Source organism: Heptranchias perlo, chromosome 31 (genome assembly GCF_035084215.1).
Source record: "Heptranchias perlo isolate sHepPer1 chromosome 31, sHepPer1.hap1, whole genome shotgun sequence".
Lineage (NCBI taxonomy): Eukaryota > Metazoa > Chordata > Chondrichthyes > Hexanchiformes > Hexanchidae > Heptranchias > Heptranchias perlo.
In genome coordinates this window covers 12,368,507-12,388,453 of record NC_090355.1, presented here as the reverse complement: position 1 = coordinate 12,388,453, position 19,947 = coordinate 12,368,507, and the positions used below count along the sequence as shown (strand labels likewise).

The following is a 19,947-nucleotide window of genomic DNA, read 5'->3' as shown; positions in this document are numbered from 1 at the left end:
GTAAGTGGTGAAAAATAGAAACAAGTTTTGGTGAGGATTCCCAATGTTCAGAAGCCAGCTTTTTTTTGAGACATCTTCCCACTTTTCTGCCTCAGAGTAGGTCAGATATAATTACTAAGATAAGGAGCTGGATGCTTGTAATGGAAGAGAGTTTGGACACCAACAAATACAATGCCAATCCCTTTGAAGTTTTGCAGAAATGAAACGCAATAGACTACTGCCTCTCTCAGAATTACATTAGGTCAACAGCCATTCATAGAAAGCAGCATTTCTATTATCAATATTGAATAGATGACTAATCTTTTGCAATGGCAATGAAGTATGTCATTGAATGCAGTGTATCTAATCACAAACAATTAAGGCATCTCAGATGCTTTCAGAAGCAGCTTGCACCTGTGAAGCCCACTGCAGCCAACCTGTCTGATTTTTGAGCTGATGGTTTTTAATTTGAGAAATATCCTGTGTGACCTTGCGTTTTAACCCCTTACATGCTGTTTCTATCAATACAAAATATAAGTTAAAAATTCAACAGAGACAAAAATCCATTTTTTTTGGTCCATATTTTTTCTACCTTTCCTATGTAGGGATCCCTCAGAGAAGTATACGTGGATCACTTTCTGTTTCTTATCTTTCACAATGACCTAGTGGACATTATCAAAAATGATGCATCTCTTTTTAATAATAAGCAGTGGCAAACAGATATAGCGAGAATTGAACAGTGAATCGTAGAATCAATAGGGTGAATTTCCACGAGGGGTTCTCCTGCCGTTTTTGCAGGCTTTCCACAGCTCTTCCCCTAAAGTTACAGCAGACAAGCGGGAGACCCTTGTGGAAATTCAGTCCCTAGAGTTTATAGCACAGAAGGAAGCCATTCAGCTGGTCTATACAGGTGCTAGCTCTTCAGCTATTGCTGTCTACAGTAATCCCATTCCACTGCCCTTTCCCTGTAATCTTTTATTGTCCTCATTTCAAATATTATTCTAATCTCCTTTAAAATAACATTATATTGTCTGCCTTTATAGCCACTTGTGGTAGCATCCCTTGCCCGTGAAATGTCGCTCACCCATCTCTAGTTTCTTGGTGTCCAAACTCTCTTCAGTTACAAGCCTCCAGCTCCTTATCTTCATAATCGTATCTGACCCACTCTGAGGCAGAAAAGTGGGAAGATGTCTCAAAAAAAAAGCTGGCTGCTGAAGAATGGGAATCCTCACAAAAGCTTGTTTCTATTTTTCACCACTGACAACTTAAACAAGCTCTGCCCAGCCAAAGATAGAATGAACGAGCCCTTTTTTTTGAAGCAGACTGCAGAGAGAATTGATCTCCTGTTCCCACACTCAATATAAAATGGAAATCAATTATGCTCTTCGTATAATTTTTAAATAAATAAAATTGCGGTGTTGCAAACCAACACTGACTGTTTGGTGAAGGCAGTTGCCACTCTGTGGTTTTGGTCAGGGCTGCTGAGCCAACTCATAATGGAAATAAAAAACTCAAAGCTGTGACTTATGACCTAAGTATTCAGCACAGCAGGGCTGGTTTCAGTCTCCAGATTCAGATCCTACCAATTTTTCTGGGATATGGTTGCACATTGCCAGATGCCCCAATAAACCTGAACAGTGAATACTGACAGGCTATTTGACCTGGAGAGTGTCACAGCCAAGGCCAGTTCTGTCCTCACTCGACGTCCATAGATGCATACTTTCCAGGAAGAGCCAGTGATCAGATGTGGAAACCCTGCCTCATATTTTTCTTTTCCTACTCCAAGAGTGAAAGACCAATTGTGGCAGCCATATTACTGGCCTGGCTAAGGTCAGCTAATGTATCACAGCACAGTGATCAAATCTGGAACCTTTGTGGGGCTACTTGGCTCTGTAACAGCACACCATTCATCCATTGAGGGAGCTTGAAGATCATTTTTGGCTTATGGAAAATAAAGGCTAGTTACTTGAACAATGAATTATACAAGCTTTATAAGATAGGGACAAAGGGAAAGAGAGCTTATCTTTGTTTTGTATTTGTTTAACATTTCTGACTAACTGTTGTCATGTGAATGTATAGGCCCAAAAATTCAGGAGTGCCCATTTTTGGGCAGGTGGGGGTGGGTGGGTGAAGGGTAAATACCCTCTCCCAGAATGGTTAGGTCCAAGGCTCCCCAGATATTGGGCCTTGAACCTCATTGTAATAAAGCCAGCGCTGCGCAACAACAACAACTTGCATTTATATAGCGCCTTTAACGACAGCCTGCTGGTGAGGACTGGAGAAAAATTGGGCTACTGAGCAATGCAATTTCTAGGCTATAAAACCGACCAAGAAATCTGTTGCTTTCTTCAAGTACAAACCTCCTCTGCTTTTCAAATACATCTTTTACAATGTTTCCTGTTGTCTTGGGCATTAAAAAAAGCATTTTATTCTCCTCATCTTTATTTAATAATTTTGTGCATTTTTAGGTATAAAATACAAAGAACTGTATAGTATATATTTTGTGTGTTGTGTAAAATGTAAATCATATCAATGTAAAACAACACATTGAAGGAAAAAAACAAATCCACTCAGAGCACTGTGGAGAAAACTTTAAATGTGCGATGTAGTGACCTAGTGACCAAAATTATGTTGTTTGGGAAAATTAAGGCTGAGGTAATAAATGACCACAATAGATTTTATAACGGGGAAGCCAAGACACTGGCACATCCCCAATCATTTCCCCTGCATGTTTTTGTTTTGTGTCGTGTTGCGCTGTGCCTAATTTGCTGTTTGATATCCTTTTGAAAAGTAATTTTCCCAACAGACCTTATAAAATGCACATTCTGAAAAGGCAAGCCCGTGAAACCATCGTCTGCTGAGCAAAGAATTGCAGCTGATACGCATGCAACTTGGAGAACTTTCAGAAAGTAGTTAAGCGAGATAAAGACTTTACAGCCAAGGAAAAAGATCTAATGTTCTACTAAATATCTCCTGAATAGTATAGATAGTGTAGTGCTAATATTGTCTCATTCAGTGCCAAATGCTGAGGTCAAATGGAAACTTCAGACAATTAAGGCTTCATTTCTTAGTTCCCGGACTCTTTTGTATTGTTTCAGAGATTTCCCTTTGGGAATTCTTTAAATTTTTGATTTGTTTATTCTCGCAGTAGCAAGGATACAACTTCTGTTGGTGTTGTAACAAAATATAGGTTTGAAATGACTATTGGCAATGCTACCATATGAATGTTTACTGCATTCGTATCAAACCCTTCTCTGCTATTTTAATGGAAGAGTCACTTTAAAATAAACTGGTTAATGTCTTCAGTAAAATAGTACTGGAATTTCGTATGAGTGTAGTTAAATGTTCAAAATTACGAAGGTAAATAAGGAGAAACTATTTCTACTGGTCGGTGAGTTGGTAACCAGACGGCATAAATTTAAGATAATCATTAAAAGAATGAAGGGAGAGGTTAGGAGAATTTTTGTTAACACAGAGTGTTGTTTGGGCTTGGAATGCCTTACCAGAAACAGTGGCGTAAACCAAATCCATAATAGCTTTTAAAAAGGACAGGAATAAACATTTGAAAAACAAAAAATTGGAAGTGTGTGGGAAATGGGACGATGTGGATAAATCTTTCAGAGAGATGGCACAGATACAAGAGGCTGTGTTGCCTCCTTCAGTGCTGTGTGATTCTGTGGCAACATTACTAACAGTTGTTTCCAGACAATCCATCTATAATAATTTAAAAACCTTGCATCCAAAATTCTGCTGCCTGTATCCTAACTCGCACGAAGTCCTATTCACCCATTACCCCTGTACTCACTCACCTACATTGGCTCCCAATCTGACAATGCCTCGATTTTAAAATTCTCATCATGGTGTTCAAATCCCTCCACAGCCTTGCCCCCTCCCCATTTATGTAGCCTCCTCCAGCCCTACAACCCTCCAAGAACTCTGTGTTTCTCCAATTCTGGCCTCTTGTGTATCCCCGATTTTTATCGCTCCACCATTGGCGGCCGCACCTTCAAATGCCTAGGCCAGAAGCTCTGCAATTCTCTCCATAAACCTCTCCACCTCTCTTTCCTTCTTTAAGTCGCTCCTTAAAATCTACCTCTTTGACCAAGTTTTTGGTCACCTGTCCTAATATCTCTTTCAATGGTTCGGTGTCAATTTTTGACTGACATAACACTCTTGTGAAGTGCCTTGCGACATTTTTACAACATTAAAGGCACTATATAAATGCAGGTGGTTGTTGTTGCATATAGTTCATACTTCTAATGTGTCACACTTACTTCCTGTAACACTGTTCCTGTCACAAGTTCCGTCTCACTTTGTTGATAAAATTGTTATAAAAAAGCATATACGCGGACTCACCTATGAGCAACACCAAGGGAGATCTGCTCGTGTTTTAAATCAATATTGACTGTCCAGCTTGCATTTACATGGTTTTGTGCAATAAATGCAAAATTGGCTTATACGCCTAAATTAGACTGAGGACACCCCCACAGTCTGCTTCAGCACATGTCAGGGTGACAACCAATCAGCTGCATTCAACAATAATGGACTCCACCTATGGTCTCATCCTTCAATCAACCTTCCCATCCTTGGCTCCTCGACAGTACAAGAGACTGTCAATTATTGCTTACTGACATTTTACAGTCTCCTATAAATTGCACACAGATGAATAGATAGCGGAGAGTGATTACAAAACTGTGATTTAATCGAGGAGTTTGGGAGACGTCAAACTGTGAGGGCAAAACTCAAGCAGTCTATGAACGTTATTTGAACTTTCAGATTGGGTTTCAGCCTTGAGATCAGTAGCTTCTCTCATTCGCTGAGCATTTTTATTGATAACATTAAGTATGTAAATCTTCAGCACCGCTCCTGTATCTGGCAGCTGTGCGAGGTGGAAAAGCTGAAGACCAGTTTAACATCAACTTTTTGGTGCACTAAGTGTCTCCTGCTGTGGGAAGAAATATTACTTTGCTGTTGGGTGATAAAAAAAAGAGCCAACAGAAACTGGGTTCAAATATTTTTTTTTACAGGCTGCAGCCTTGGAGGTTTTTTTTTCTAGATTTATTGGGGTCCTGGCAGCTGACATAACTGGAGCATGGCATTGGCAACAGAGTGTAAAAGCTATTTGTGATGCCATTGCTGTAGTTTTATATATCGATGACAGATTATTCTGTTTTTCAATTCCCCTCCACCCCTGTAATTTTCCCGCTCTCCCCTGAAGGAGCGAGTAAATGGAGGTGAGGTACAGATCAGCCATGATCGAATTGAAAAGGGGAGCAGGCTCAAGGGGCTGAATGGCCGACTCCTGTTCCTATGCTGAAGTAATGTTTGACAGGCATCGTCTGCACGCTTCGACCTTGTCTAACTGGCCATTTGCGTGAGAGGTAGATAGTGTCGTGAGGCTACTCAAGCATGGGGGACATCACAGCGGAACTCATTCCTGTGCTTGCCTGACATCCACCCATGTGCTGTATCCAGCATGGGGATTGGATACTGCTGGTACCAGGAACTCAGAATGAACTTTTGAAATCACTTGTCGAAGCCCTACTCCTGCCCTGCTTGTGATTAGCTAACGAAGCAAAGCGCAGGCATCGTCAGAATGGCACCGGGGCTAAAAGGGTTACATTGTGAGGACAGTTTGCATAGACTAGGCTTGTCTTTCCTTGAGTATAGAAGATTAAGGGGGTGATCTAATTGAGGCGTTTAAGATGATTAAAGGATTTGATAGAGTAGATAGAGAGAAACTATTTCCTCTGGTGGGGGAGTCCAGAACAAGTGGGCATAACCTTAAAATTGGAGCTAGGCCATTCAGGGGTGATGACAGGAAGCATTTCTTTATACAAAGTGTGGTGGGAATCTGGAACTCTCTCCCCCAAAAAGCTGTTGAGGCTGGTGGTCAATTAAAAATTTCAAAACTAAGATTGTTAGATTTTTGTTAGGTAAGGGAATTAAGGGATATGGAACCAAGGCGGGTAAATGGAGTTAAGATACAGATCAACCATGATCTAATTGAATGGCGAACACGCTCGAGAGACTGAATGGCCTACTCCTGTTCCTATGCATCAAACCTGGGATCTTCTTGGTCTGTCTGTATGGTTCAGTTCTACCCTAAACAGTGCGCTTACCAAGGAACCATGAGGGCAGCCTGCCAGGTAAATACAAAGGATGTAACATTGGAGTTCAGGGATCGAAGGGAAGTAAACTACGGAACTTGAGTGTTACAACACCGCCTCTGATTCCGATAGGTGTCCTATTTGCACGAGATGGCTGATTAGTAAAAATAATTTTAAGTATCAATTATTTTGACTTACTTTTCTGTCAATTCCAACCAGACTTACAGGGTAAGTGAGAGGCTGGGAAGCAATCTGAAATCAGCAAAAAGATAGTGAAAAGGAAATGCGCTTAGACAAAAATTCGGGAAAGCTCGCACAGGGATTCCCCATGTCCCTCCATAAGGTAATGAAACAAAACTTTGAATATCTATTAAATCTTCTTTCCTTTATCATCTATCCTTTACCAGAACATTTCCTACAGCATGAACCATGACATTTCTCACAGTATATGATTATCTCCATCTGTACTTGTAACCCTCGAGCCTGCTCTTAACCAGATGTTCATTCAGCTCCCTTTCAGTGGTGTTAACTGACGGGGCATTAACCACTTTATCTGGTGTTCTATGGCTGTGGCAGTCACATGTGGCACGTCAAGGTCTGTTAGCTACTGTAGATGCACACTGCAAACCGGATGGGTTGCAGCAGAGGAGCTGGTGCTTGAGATCTGCACAAGTTTACGTTCATGATTTAGGAGCTGCAATTTATTCGTCCAGCATCTCAGATCAAGTACAGCAGCTATATAAATGGTATGCCTCTTCCAGAGAAAGGGTGCTGGTTTCCTGTACATTTTCTGAAAGGATATCTGGCATGCATTTTTAACATGTGTTGTAGGCCTGACACTGTAAACGCATTGTAAATAAAGAACATTATTAATTAGAAACGGGTTACCTTGGACCGAGTTCATCTTCACTGCGCCACCCAAAGTCTCCAAATTTTTCATAGTGAGAGTTGTAGTGATGTATCACTCGGTAAACCATGGGGGAGGAGATCTCCATCAGCATGTTGTAGGCGGTTTGCTGCTCTTTCCCACTGGTGTAGCCATTAAATAGGCTGTAGATCATCTCAGCTATTTCTGCATAAAACATATGAGGGTTAGAAACAGCTTTGATATCATATCGCAAACCGAGTGTGAAATATCCACTCACACATCAGCCCTCTGAGTGCTAATTTCCTCATCCAGCTAATGTTGGGCTGTGAGGGCCACTGATGAGTTTACTTGGCGGTGGTAAGTACTGCCATATTCGGACACAATTTCCATGACAAGGATTGACCCAGTTGCACTTATAATGCTACCAAGTATTTTCACAGTACTTTCTTTGGTGTTTAGTAAACGCAGTTGACCTCCTGCCACAGATCGGCAGGGACACAGATCCAGGGCCCAGTGGAATGGCGATGGCAAGAAGTGAACTGTGATGACAATGCCATATGTCAGGCATCCAGGTCTTTCCCCTCAGAGCATCACACAATTGGAACCTAGGAGGTGGCACCTGGGAGGTAACACCAGGCTTCCCAGGCACAAGCTCCAGAGATGCAGCTGGCAAAGTTTCCCTTCCAGGAGAGGAGGGTCACCTCGGTCTTTTAAGAGACTTTTGAACTACAGAAACAGCCAACGATCTCTCGTGATATTGATCCTAAGGTTGCACCTGGGAGAACCATCAGAACAGGAGAAGGAAGAACATGCTTAGTAATCCAGGAAAATCACGGTGTGAGGAAAATGTAGTTTGGCTTATGGTCAATTTGGAGTTCGTTATATTAAAGGAGAACACAAACTGACGTTGTGCTTTGTTATTCATGGAGCTTATAGTCATAGGAAAGAATTATTTTGTGCAGATCTCAATCAGATGATTAAGATCTGCTTGGTCTTGCAGGGATGTCATGTGAGGTTCCAGGATGGGTATTTGATTGAAGAATTTATTGTATTTTTGCAGGTGAGGGTGCAGTAGCTTTGAGAGTGGTGACAAAGTTAGACTGTGTTAAACAGATGAAACCACTTCATTGATGTGCTGTTCTTTGATGCCCATTCCAACAGGCAGTGAGGAATTATCAGAGTAACAGTCATCCTGATGCTCTCCTTCATGTTGCTCTGCCTCCAAAGCAGCTAGGGTCACCTCCCCAGGAATGTTCATGCCCACTGCTTTTTAGGTGGCCAAGTTGTATAGGGTACAATAGTCAACAACTCTAGAATCATAGAATCATAAAATGATACAGCACAGAAAAAGGCCATTCGGCCCATCGTGCCTGTGCTGGCTCTTTGAAAGGATTATCTAATTAGTCCCACTCCCCTGCTCTTTCCCCATAGCCCTGCAAATTTTTCCCCTTCAAGTATTTATCCAATTCCCCTTTGAAAGTTATTATTGAATCTGCTTCCATCCCCCTTTCAGGCAGTGCATTCCAGATCATTACAACTCGCCACGTAAAAAAATGTTTCCTCATGTTGCCTCTGGTTCTTTTCCCAATTACCACAAATCTGTGTCCTTGGGTTACCGACCCTTCTGCCACTGGAAACAGTTTCTCCCTATTTACTCTATCAAAACCCTTCATGGCTTTGAACACCTCTATCAAATCTCCCATAAACCTTCTCTGCGCTAAGGAGAACAACCCCAGTTTCTCTAGTCTCTCCACATAACTGAAGTCTTTCATTCGTGGTACCATTCTAGCAAATCTCCTCTGCACCCTCCCTAAGACCTTGACATCCTTCCTAAAGTCTAATGCCCAAAATTGAACACAATACTCCAGCTGAGGCCGAACCAGTGTTTTCTAAAGGTTTAGCATAACTTCCTTGCTTTTGTACTCTATGCCTCTATTTATAAAACCAACGATCCTGTATGCCTTTTTAACAGCCTTCTCAATTTGTCCTGCCACCTTCAAAGACCTATGAACATACACCCTCAGGTCTCTCTCTTCCTGCACCCCCTTTAAAATTGTACCATTTGGTTTATATTGCCTCTTCTCATTCCTCCTTCTAAAATCAATTGCTTCACACTTCTCTGCGTTAAATTTTATCTGCCATGTGTCTGCCCATTTCACCAGTCCGTCGATGTCCTCCTGAAGTCTGTTACTATCCTCCTCACTGTTTACTATATTTCCGAATTTTGCGTTATCTGCAACCTTTGAAATTAGGCCCTGTATACTCAAGTCCAGGTCATTAATATACATTGAAAAAAGCAGTTGTCCTAACACGACCCCTGGGGGACACCACTGCGCACTTCCCTCCAATCTGAAAAATAACCGTTCACCACTACTCTCTGCTTTCTGTCCCTTAGCCAATTTCGTATCCACGCATTCACTGCCCCTTTAATCCCATGGGCTTCAATTTTGCAAACAAGTCTATTTTGTAGTACTTTATCAAACACCTTTTGAAAGTCCATATACACATCAACCACACTATCCTCATTAACCCTCTCTGTTACTTCATTAAATAACTCAATTAAGTTAGTCAAACTATGCAGGACAAACAATCTAAGAGCAAACATGGATGGTTTTGCAAGAAAAATAGAACACTCAGCAAGTCAGGCAGCATCTGTGGAGAAAGAAACAGTTAACCTTTCAGATCGATGATCTTCCATCAGCACTGAAACGTTAACTTATTTTCTCTGTCCACAGACGTTGCCTGACCTGCTGAGCGTTTCCAGCATTTTCTGTTTTTATTTCAGATCTCCAGCATCTGCAGTATTTTGCTTTTGTTTTGATGGATTGTTTGCATCATGTCACACACAATCTGGACATTGAGCAAGTGGTAGCCCTTTCTATTCAGGAAGTTGAGAGGGTTAACTCTAGGAGCCTGCAAAGCAAAGTGGGTGTCATCTAATGCACCCTGCTGCCTTGCTGAGATGCCAAACTAGATGAATTTCCTAACTTTCTGGAATAGTGTGTCAGTCACCTGATGAATACATGCCTGGACAGCATCCCTGTCTGATGTTACACAGGTCTTTCAGTGGCTGCCTGAAATGATCCAGTGCTACAAACGTTGAATGCACTTATGACCTTCACAGCCACAGGCAGAACTGTCCAGGCAGATGACCTTGGCTGCAAGTCTTCACGCAGTAGGGTGCACAGCTTTCCTATTGCATCTTTCCTCCATCTTCTTCCGCTACTCCCTCCCCCCCTTCCCTTATAATGGTAAACAAATGAATGCCTATTTGGAATGCCATACCTGCTTCTCAAAACCTCTCACTGTGGGTGGAGGCAAAAGTATCTTGGTGGTCTCACAGTCCCATAAGCGGTCAGAAGCAAGACTATTACTGCTCAGGTGAAAAGCCATGAAAACATAGAGCTTCAAAGACTCTCTCCCATCTCCCAGTAATCAATTCTAACAGTTTCTGCACATTTCAGGCTCAAATCTTCCACAATTCTGCCAGTCTCTGACTTCACGGGTGATGGGTACACCTCATTTATATCACTCTATGTTACACCTCCTGCACTGAAAGCATAATTTCCAAAACCACTGGGTTTTAGTTTAACATATGTGAATGAGTTCTTTGGAGGCTTAGCGGGCAGATTGTGAGGAGGCCCAAGCATGGATTGGGAACTAGGGCACATCAATTCTGGGGCAAATTGCATTGGGAAAAGGCTTGAAAATTATGCCGTGCCAATCTTGCACTGTAAAAATGCTGAAAACGGTGAAAGGTTTTGGGGCCGTTACCTTTAAAAGGGCAAAATCCAAATAACACTTCTAGCTTGTGTTTGGTGAGAATGGAAAGGGAGTATTCAGGCAAAACAGCCTGTCAGTTTCATGTGATATGGTTAATTTCTTTCACTGCCTCTTTAGACAAGTATCTTGAAGACACCAAGCAGTAGAGATGATGAATGACTAGCTGCCCTCTTTTGAAAATACCTAAATGTAACAATTCCTGGAAAGAATCTGGCTTAAATCAAATAACCTCACAAATCAGTCTGTGAAATTGTTAGATAAGATTTTACTACATAGATTTGAATGTGTTAGTCATAAAGAAGAGCTACAGTGCGACAATGATATTGTCTGTACGGTTGTGGTATTTATGGAGGCTCACCAATTTTCAACTTCGGGGGGTATTTTCCTTCAGAGAAACTGTTCTGAATGAGTCTAATTTGCAACCTTTGATCTTCAATGAACTTCACAGACAGGAGGGAGGGAGAAGTGACACAACAGTACTTGTTGCACAAAACATCTCTGCCTCCAAAGTCACTGCCATTCTGAATTAAGTAAGCTTTTGTGAGTTTGACTCATTTCACCTGTTTTAAGGGTAGGATTATTAAAATGAATTGTAAATAGTTCATCCAATTTTCAAAATGTTATTATTAAATGTTTCATTTGAATAAGCTAGGACCAGAGGTAAAGCTAGTACTTCTGGTCATTGTGCAGAATTAGGGCTAATGTTGACTTGAAGAGACAATTCCTAATGACAGGTAATGTTAGGAGATTCCTCCCACAATGAGTTCCCTAACTCATTCACGCCGTCAAGGAGGGGCGTGGGGAGGGGGGAGAAATGGCACTTTTTCATGGAGGGGAGAGCAAATTTGGAGTGCTGGTTACCTCATCCATTCCTACACTATCTGTCACACAAGAACACAAGGAGTGCTCGAGAGATCAGGTTGCTACCCATCTTAAGTCACTTGGGGGTCTCAAAGTCACTGATAATTGCCGCAAGCGTTATCCAGGTTTCTGAAGTGATTGCTAAGCTCAACTACGCTCTCTTCTGCTCCCCTTACTACTCACCTTGTCATATCACCTTATCAATACATCCAAATTTATCTCATTTTCTCTCCAGCCAACTTTGTGGTGTTCAGCCTAGACCTTTCACCTAAGTTTTCAACAAAAAAGCTGTCTCCGCTTGAGAAAAATCAAAGAAAAGAGTGAAAATATTGATTATTTATATTTACCCCCCCCACCAAAGAACTATCTAATTTGTGTTTCTACAAGTTAAGACAGTTTAATTACTCTGATGGTTTTGCATAGAGTGAAGTCGATTCTAGCCATAAATCCCAGGTATCTTTGTCTGGAGCTGGTGTCAGGTGAAAAGTGATAACAGTATGAAAAATATCATTAAAGGAAATGTGAAAACATAAAAAAGAAAATATTAAACAAAAAAGGAACAGGAATTAAAAACAGAAAAAGGTAATAAAAAAACAGAAACAGAAATTAGCTACAGTAACGTTTTAACAGTAGTGAGAATGAAGCTCTTTTCATTTTAGCAAACGAGCAATCAATTTTAAGGAGAAAATCACTTCAAATTTTCAGGAAAATCCAATAAAAATGACTTTGTTTGTTTGGAGTGCACAGCCTGGCACACAGGTTGGGTGGGCACCGTGATGCCCATACACTGGAGCTGTGCATCAATATCAACCAGAAAATAACACAGCTCATCAAAAGTGTCTGCTTGAAAGGATATTGAAAAAGAAAACTTACCTTCAGCCTTGATGTCATCAATCAGCGGGCAGGAAGTTCTCATGGTGACAGTGCTTGGCTCAGAGCGTCTCCCTCTACTGTCCAAAGCATAAAGCGTAAACCTGAAACAATAAGAGAGCACACGGCAGGTATGAGTCTAAAGGAGATTCAAAGGGGGGCCATAAAGGTGAGACACGCGTGCATGTATTATAATACTAAATGTAACTGTGTGATTATTAAATTATACTGTATATTGTAATGTGTTCTGTGGTCTCCATGGCACTGTAATTTTACTTCCCAGCTCCATAATAATTGTCATTATAATAGGCTCCTGTGAATTGCCTGGTAACACTGTTATCCAGTGATGATATCACTACAACCGCACAATCTTCAGTTTTGCTGTCACTTTTAACCATTATCAATATTGCTTTTGTTGAGACATTAGAAATCAAGTTGATCAAGATTACAAAAAAAATGTTAACTGTACTGAGGTCAGATGACATTTATAGTGCACTCGAGCTTAGCTTTCATGGTTCCTAACATCATCTATTAAATTACAACCTATTATTACTCTGAGCCATCATCATTATTATTTTCAGAGGTTTAGGATATCCTTGTTGTGCTAAACAAGGAGCTAACACGTCACTTTTTCCAAAGAAGGTGAAAAATGAGAGGGCAATAAGCATACGTACAATAAGAAACATTGGTTAGAAGGTGTCTTTAGGTTATTGCTTGATCAGGTAACTATATGGGTAGCAAAAGCTGTATAAGGAAGTGCATTTTAGTCAGCTTGTTTGTGGTCACATGGAAAAAGGCCTAGTGCTGTGGTCTGGCTCAAATCTCCTTGAAGAATGAAAGCACATGATTTGGGCATACTTGCGAATTAGTCACTGGCATTTAAGAAGATGACGATGAAGACGAGAGATGCTGGGAGCAGGTGGTAAGATGGCATAAGATGACTCAAAATGGGAGGCAAACAAATCTCTTACACTACTTGCACATGGATATATTTCTAGCCTGTGCTGATGTTACTCAGAGTGAATATTACCTTGTTTTGCAAAACAGGAAAATGGCTCCTCTGAACTTATTAAAATTAAATTAAAGTAGTGTAAGAAAAATGACATAAAAAGACAGTGCTCCAAAATGCTTATAAAGATATATAAATGATCGATATTTGTTTGTTGAAGTTGTAAATATATCTTCAGGCAACGTATACTGAAACCCTTACACCTAAAACACCGATAAAAATAAAAATATCTGGAGAACTTACACTTGTTACAATCACAAGACCAGGTTATAGTCCAACAGTTTTCAAATAAAACTGTTGGACTATAACCCGTTGTTGTAAGATTCCTTACATTTGTCCAACCCAGTCCATCACCGGCATCTCCACATCATTGTTATAATCACGCTAGTGGTTATCCCCTGGTAGTAAACTAATGGTGTGGGGGAGATTTAAAGGCCACCTGCCTGGACGAAATGGGACGTTGTTGCACCAAAAAATCGCCGTTGCTGAGACTGTGGCCATTTTGTCGAGTTCCTTGGAATAGGCAGCTGAAGCAAGTGCACAGATAATTCAGGTATTTAAATTGGGTTCCAATGACATCAATAGGACCCCAATACCATTTGAGGACTCAACTGGGCACAGCATGTGCCATACACACTCCACCCATTATCAGCTCGTGGTCCAGTCGACGAGAAGTTCAAAGGTAAGTGCTTATTTATTTTTGTGAGGTCAGAAGGAGAAGGAATGCTCCTCTGGGCTCCGGAAAAATAACCTGGGCTACTGATACAGTGGGTCCCCAGCTCGTGAGAACGGGCCTCCTCACCTACCTTTCTCCAGGCCCAGAGGACTGCAGGGTTGCCCGATATTGCGGCGGTCCATAGCCAGTAGGTTGCACTGGAGCCCTCATTTTCTGCCAACAGCCCATCTGCCCTATGTTAATGAGGCTCGGTCCACTTCGAGGGCCTGTTAGAAGTATTGGACGTACGGCAGGCTCATTGCGGATAAAAAATCTACCCCATGTTATGAAACTTTATTTCAAAAAGGCTCCAAAATTTTCTTCCGTGTTGTTTTCATTTGGAAAAACAAATGGACAAATACACTCATAGCTTGAGGAAAGACACACTTCAATCTTTACATTCAGAGAAATAAAGAAATTAATTAATTTAAAAAAGAAAATCACTTAAAATTTCAAGGAAAATTCAAGAAAGGTTATTCAAAATATTGACCACCTGTGCAACGCAAATCCAGTCAGTGCACATCTTGTTTCTATGAAGGCAAAATTCAGAAGCAAATGTGCCGTATTTTGGACATCTGGTTTTGATGTACTAGATGGCTGTTCACTTTTTCCAATTTTTTTTCCCTTTCTGCTCTCTGCTCCTGAAGGCAGTGAGCCAAGTTGGGGTACGGTTCTGTGTGTGCCTACCCCCACCCCTCCCCCACTCTGGTATTTTACCAGATCATAGAATCAAAGAATGGTTACAGCACATAAGGAGGTCATTCGACCCATCGAGCCCGTGCCGGCTCTTTGTAAGAACAATCCAGTTAGTCCCATTCTCCCGCTCTCTTCACGTAGCCCTACAAATTTTTTCCCTTCAACTATTTATTTTTTCCCTTCAAGATTGCCTGTTCTTTATGTGTTGGCCCATGCAATAAGCGTCAGCAGTTATTTGACCAATCTTGTCCTTACCTAATGCCCACACGTGCACACTTTCAACAGGAATGACTGGACACTGTTGGAGCTTTGGCTATTTATTTTCCCAATAGGATGGTTATACTATATAACACATGATATTATAGTGGAACTGTCTTTAAGGCCACGAGTTCAATTGCTGTAAATCCTGGGATCAACGACAGGTTAACTGCTGCATGTGATAGAAGGTTTCGGATTGCTTAGTGTCTGTAAATTTCCAGCTCCTGGTCAATCTGCAAACTTTTTTCATGAACAGCAATTAACCTACTGTTGACCTCAGCATGACATTACTGCCTTCAACTCGACTTTCTTTTAATAGTTTTGACACTGAAGCCTGGGGGTAAATTTCCATCTTTACCACCTGGACAGTAATCTGGAAGAATGGATCACCCACCCATTAAAGAACCCGATTTTCATTCCATTGAGGATCCGTTGGAAGGTAACATCAACCCCAGTGTCTTTTATCCTTAATCCCATAAATTCGCCAAGTCTTTTTGTAGGGAGACACTGCAAAGAATGCGACTCAAGTACGATTTGACCAAGATGTCTTTCCTGTGATTGATCACCTTCAGGTCACTGCTGGATAAGGGTAAGTCGAGGCACATCTCTTCCATCTGAGGAAAGAATATACCTAACGTTCTTCTTCAAAAGTGTCAGAAGGTTCTGGCATAAAAGGGGAAGGTGAGACTGATAAGGTCACAATGAAAAAAATAATTCTCAGGGTCTCTGTTATCTATTGCAAGAGAGCATCTGGTACCGTACATACAGCATCTACCTCCAGTGCCAACTTTAGATGTGCGAGTGAAAGATTCTACTGGTCTAGCAGAATGGAAGAAGACCATTTATCATAGGAATGAACTGAGCTGACTATTTCTAGGGTTTAAGAACTAAAATTAGGTTTACCAATCAAACTTGATAACCAGCCAAAGTCAAAAATATAATTTTCTAAGAAATTTTCTCAAGACCTATTCAGCCTGAGAATCTCAAGGTCTGGAGTTAACACAAACAAAAAAACAAGACACCTCTGAGAGGAATCAAAGGACGCCAAAGATGACTGCCCCCTTTTAGCTTGTGCAGAGCCTCCCTGCACTTCATCGCAACAATTTTGTATTCAATAAATTAGGTGAATCCTTTGGAAGAGGTGTCAGTCTTGTCAGCACTCTCGTTTTTGAGTAAAAAGGTCGTGGATTCAAACTCCACTAGGCTGACACTTTAATGCAGTACTGAGGGAGTGCTGCATTGTCAGAGGTGCCAACTTTTAATGAGATGTTAAACCTAGATGCTTGCCTGTGCTAACAGGTGGATGTAAAAGATCCAATGATACATTTATCCTTCAATCAACATCACTAAAACAGATTATCTGGTCATTTGTCTCATTTCTGTTTGTTGGACCTTGTTGTGTGCAAATTGGCTGCTGCGTTTCCCTACATTTCAACTGTGACAACCCTTCAAAATTGCTTCATTGGCATTGAAGCATTTTGAGACATCCTGGGGTCATGAAAGGTGCTATATAAATGCAAGTTCTTTCTTTCAGCAATGTTTTTGTTAGTAAATCAGATGCTTTTCTACCCTGCTATTACCACAGCTCTACAGCATTACGACAAGGTTGCAGATTCTCCCCAGTAGAGTTAAAAGGGCACCAGATTGCTAATCATGTCTGCCGGTTTTGCAGGTCAGGAGCTCCGCAAAAGATGCTGGAACTTTCCACTGATCCCTGAAAATAGTTTTTTTTCAAGTCACAAAGATGACAGCTCTTTATTTTCCATTTTCTCCAGGAATTCGTCAAAGTTGTCATTAGCTGTCAGCAGGTTGCTGGGATCAATATATCTTCTGATTTAATAATGCTGATATTTCAACATTTGGATCTCAAACACACGGGGCTAGAATTTACTGTCAAAATAACAATGAGGCTAATGGCACTCGCCGTTATTTATGGGCAAATGGTACAGCAACTTCAGGCAAGGGACAAATACATGGTTAAATTTAAATATCCAAAAGTTGCTGTCCATGTTGTGCCTCTCTGCTGTTAGCTTCACGAAAACAGCATAGAATCATAGAAAGATTACAGCGCTGAAGGAGGACATTCGGCCCATCGAGTCCACACCGGCTCTATGCAAGAGCAATCCAGCTGGTCTCACTCCCCGCCCTTTCCTCGTAGCCCTGCAAATATTTTCCTTTCAAGTACCTATCCAGTTCCCTTTTGAAGGCCATGATTGAATCTGCCTCCACCACCCTCTCGGGCAGTGCATTCCAGATCCTAACCACTCGCTCTGTAAAAAAGGTTTTCCTCGTGTCACCTTTGGTTCTTTTGTCAATCACCTTAAATCGATGTCCTCTGTCCTTGACCCTTCTACCAATGGGAGCAGTTTCTCTCTATCTACTCTGTCTCGACCCTTCGTGATTTTGAATACTTCTATCAAATCTCCTCGCAACCTTTTCTGTTCCAAGCAGAACAACCCCAGCTTCTCCAGTCTATCAACGTAACTAAAGTCCCTCATCCCTGGAATCATTCTAGTAAATCTCTTCTGCACCCTCTCTAAGGCCTTCACATCTTTCCTAAAGTGCGGTGCCCAGAACTGGACACAATACTCCAGTTGTGGCCGTACCAGTGTTTTTTAAAGGTTCATCATGACTTACATACTTTTGTACTCTATACTTCTATTTATAAAGCCCAGGATCCCGTATGCTTTTTTTAGCCGCTTTCTCAACCTGCCCGGCCACCTTCAACAATTTGTGCACATATACTCCCAGATCTCTCTGTTCTTGTACCCCTTTTAGAGTTGTGCCTTCTAGATTATATTGCCTTTCCTCGTTCTTCCTACCGAAATGTATCACTTCACAATTTTCTGCGTTAAATTTCATCTGCCACGTGTCCGCCCATGCCACCAGCCTGTCTGTATTCTCTTGAAGTCTATCACTATCCTCCTCACTGTTTACTACCCTTCCAAGTTTTGTGTCATCTGCAAATTTTGAAGTTGTGCCCTGTACACCCAAGTCCAAGCCATTAATATATATGAAGAAAAACAGTGGTCCCAGCACCGACCCCTGGGGAAAACCACTGTACACCTCCCTCCAGTCCGGAAAACAACCGTTCACCACTATTCTCTGTTTCCTGTCCCTTAGCCAATTCTGTATCCATGTTGCTACTGCCCCCTATATTCTATGGGCCGCAATCTTGATGATATGCCTACCATGCAGCACTTTATCAAACGCCTTTTGAAAGTCCATATACACCACATCAACTACATTGCCCTCATCTACCCTCTCTGTTACCTCATCAAAAAACTCTATCAGGTTAGTTAAACATGATTTGCCTTTAACAAATCCGTGCTGGCTTTCCCTAATCAATCTACATTTGTCCAAGTGACTGTTAATTCTGTCCCGGATTATTGTATCTAAAAGTTTCCACCCACTGAGGTTAAACTGATTGGCCTATCGTTGCTGAGTTTATCCTTAAACACTTTTTTGAACAAGGGTGTAACATTTGCAATTCTCCAGTCCTCTGGCACCACCTCCGTATCTACGGATGTTTGGAAGATTATGGCCAGTACCTCTGCAATTTCCACCCTTACTTCCCTCAGCAACCTAGGATGCATCCCATCCGGACCGGGTGACTTATCTACTTTACAGCTAGCCTTTCAAGTACCTCTTCTTTACCAATTTTTAGCCCATCCAGTATCTCAACTATATCTTCCTTTACTGAGACTCTGGCAGCATCTTCTTCCTTGGTAAAGACAGATGCAAAGCACTCATTTAATACCTCGGCCATCCCCTCTGCCTCCATGAGTAGATCTCCTTTATGGCCCCTAATCAGCCGCCCCCATCCTCTTACTACCCGTTTACTGTTTACAAGCCTGTACCTCGCTGTCTACCTCACCGCTGAAATGCATTGAATGGCGTGAAGTTCCTGTATTTGGGTGGTAGATATGAGCTGAACTTGCTACAGAATGTTAAGTCATTTCAAGTCTAAGTCCCCTTTTAATGACACGATAATTATTAATTGCTGGCACTGAAAATTAACTCTTACAAGTTCAGAGTCTCATTCTTTCAGGTATTAATTGTTGTTGGAGATTTTTAAAATGTAAAATTTTAAATGTAAACTGTTTTTTTACTTTTCCTTTCTGATTTTACATTGAATTCACCCACTCTAATTTACACTTCCTTCTCAGTCCCTGCGCTGTTTATTTCTCAATCCTGCAATATGATTGGTTCAGGAGATAGACGGTTGCTTGCCCTGTTCACTCAAGTCCCAGATGTCCAGTTTCCCTCGCTGCGACGTTATCAGCTCGCACTTCCAGCAACTTGACGCGCAAAAAATGTAAAAACCTGAATGTGCAAGGGCAAATCCAATTCATGGCAGACGTCATTAGATGCCCCGCAACAGCAAAATCTGGGCCATGATCTTCCATAAAGAATAGGTGCAGAACAGCGCCCATATATCATGTTTGTGGGGTGCAGTGATTGTCTTCAGAGAGAGATTGGCCCACTGAATAGCTTGGCTATTTAGCTAACTCACTATAATAATCTGGACAGTATCATCTCGCCAATTCAATGCATCTGCTGGAGACACAAAATGCTAATGGAAAATAGAAACTTGAATGAGAGAGGAAGCAATGGTGGAATACTATCTTAAAAATACACTTTCTGAGTGTGCTATTGGAATATCATCATCGAGAAAGTAAGAAACAAGGGAAGAAAATGTCCTTCAACAGTTAACCAGCTAGTCTTGCAATAATGTTTGATAAAAGGGCTAACAATCATACTTTTCACATGGAAAGACATTAAAAACAATGCCATG

General features: G+C 41.4%; 1 protein-coding gene across 6 annotated transcripts in view; it reads right to left on the bottom strand.

The window, feature by feature from the left end:
• Positions 1–19,947, bottom strand: part of LOC137300495 (astrotactin-2-like) — a 1,223,335-nt gene that overhangs the window by 31,283 nt on the left and 1,172,105 nt on the right. For 5 of the 6 annotated variants that reach the window (XM_067969574.1, XM_067969575.1, XM_067969578.1 and 2 more), the window contains 2 exons: positions 12,475–12,575; positions 6,978–7,161 (listed from right to left, as the gene is read on the bottom strand). In XM_067969574.1, coding sequence (XP_067825675.1) covers positions 6,978–7,161; positions 12,475–12,575 — 285 coding nt within the window. Of the gene's footprint in view, positions 1–6,282; positions 6,342–6,977; positions 7,162–12,474; positions 12,576–19,947 lie in introns of those variants that run through there. The other variant, XM_067969577.1, reaches the window with a different exon arrangement.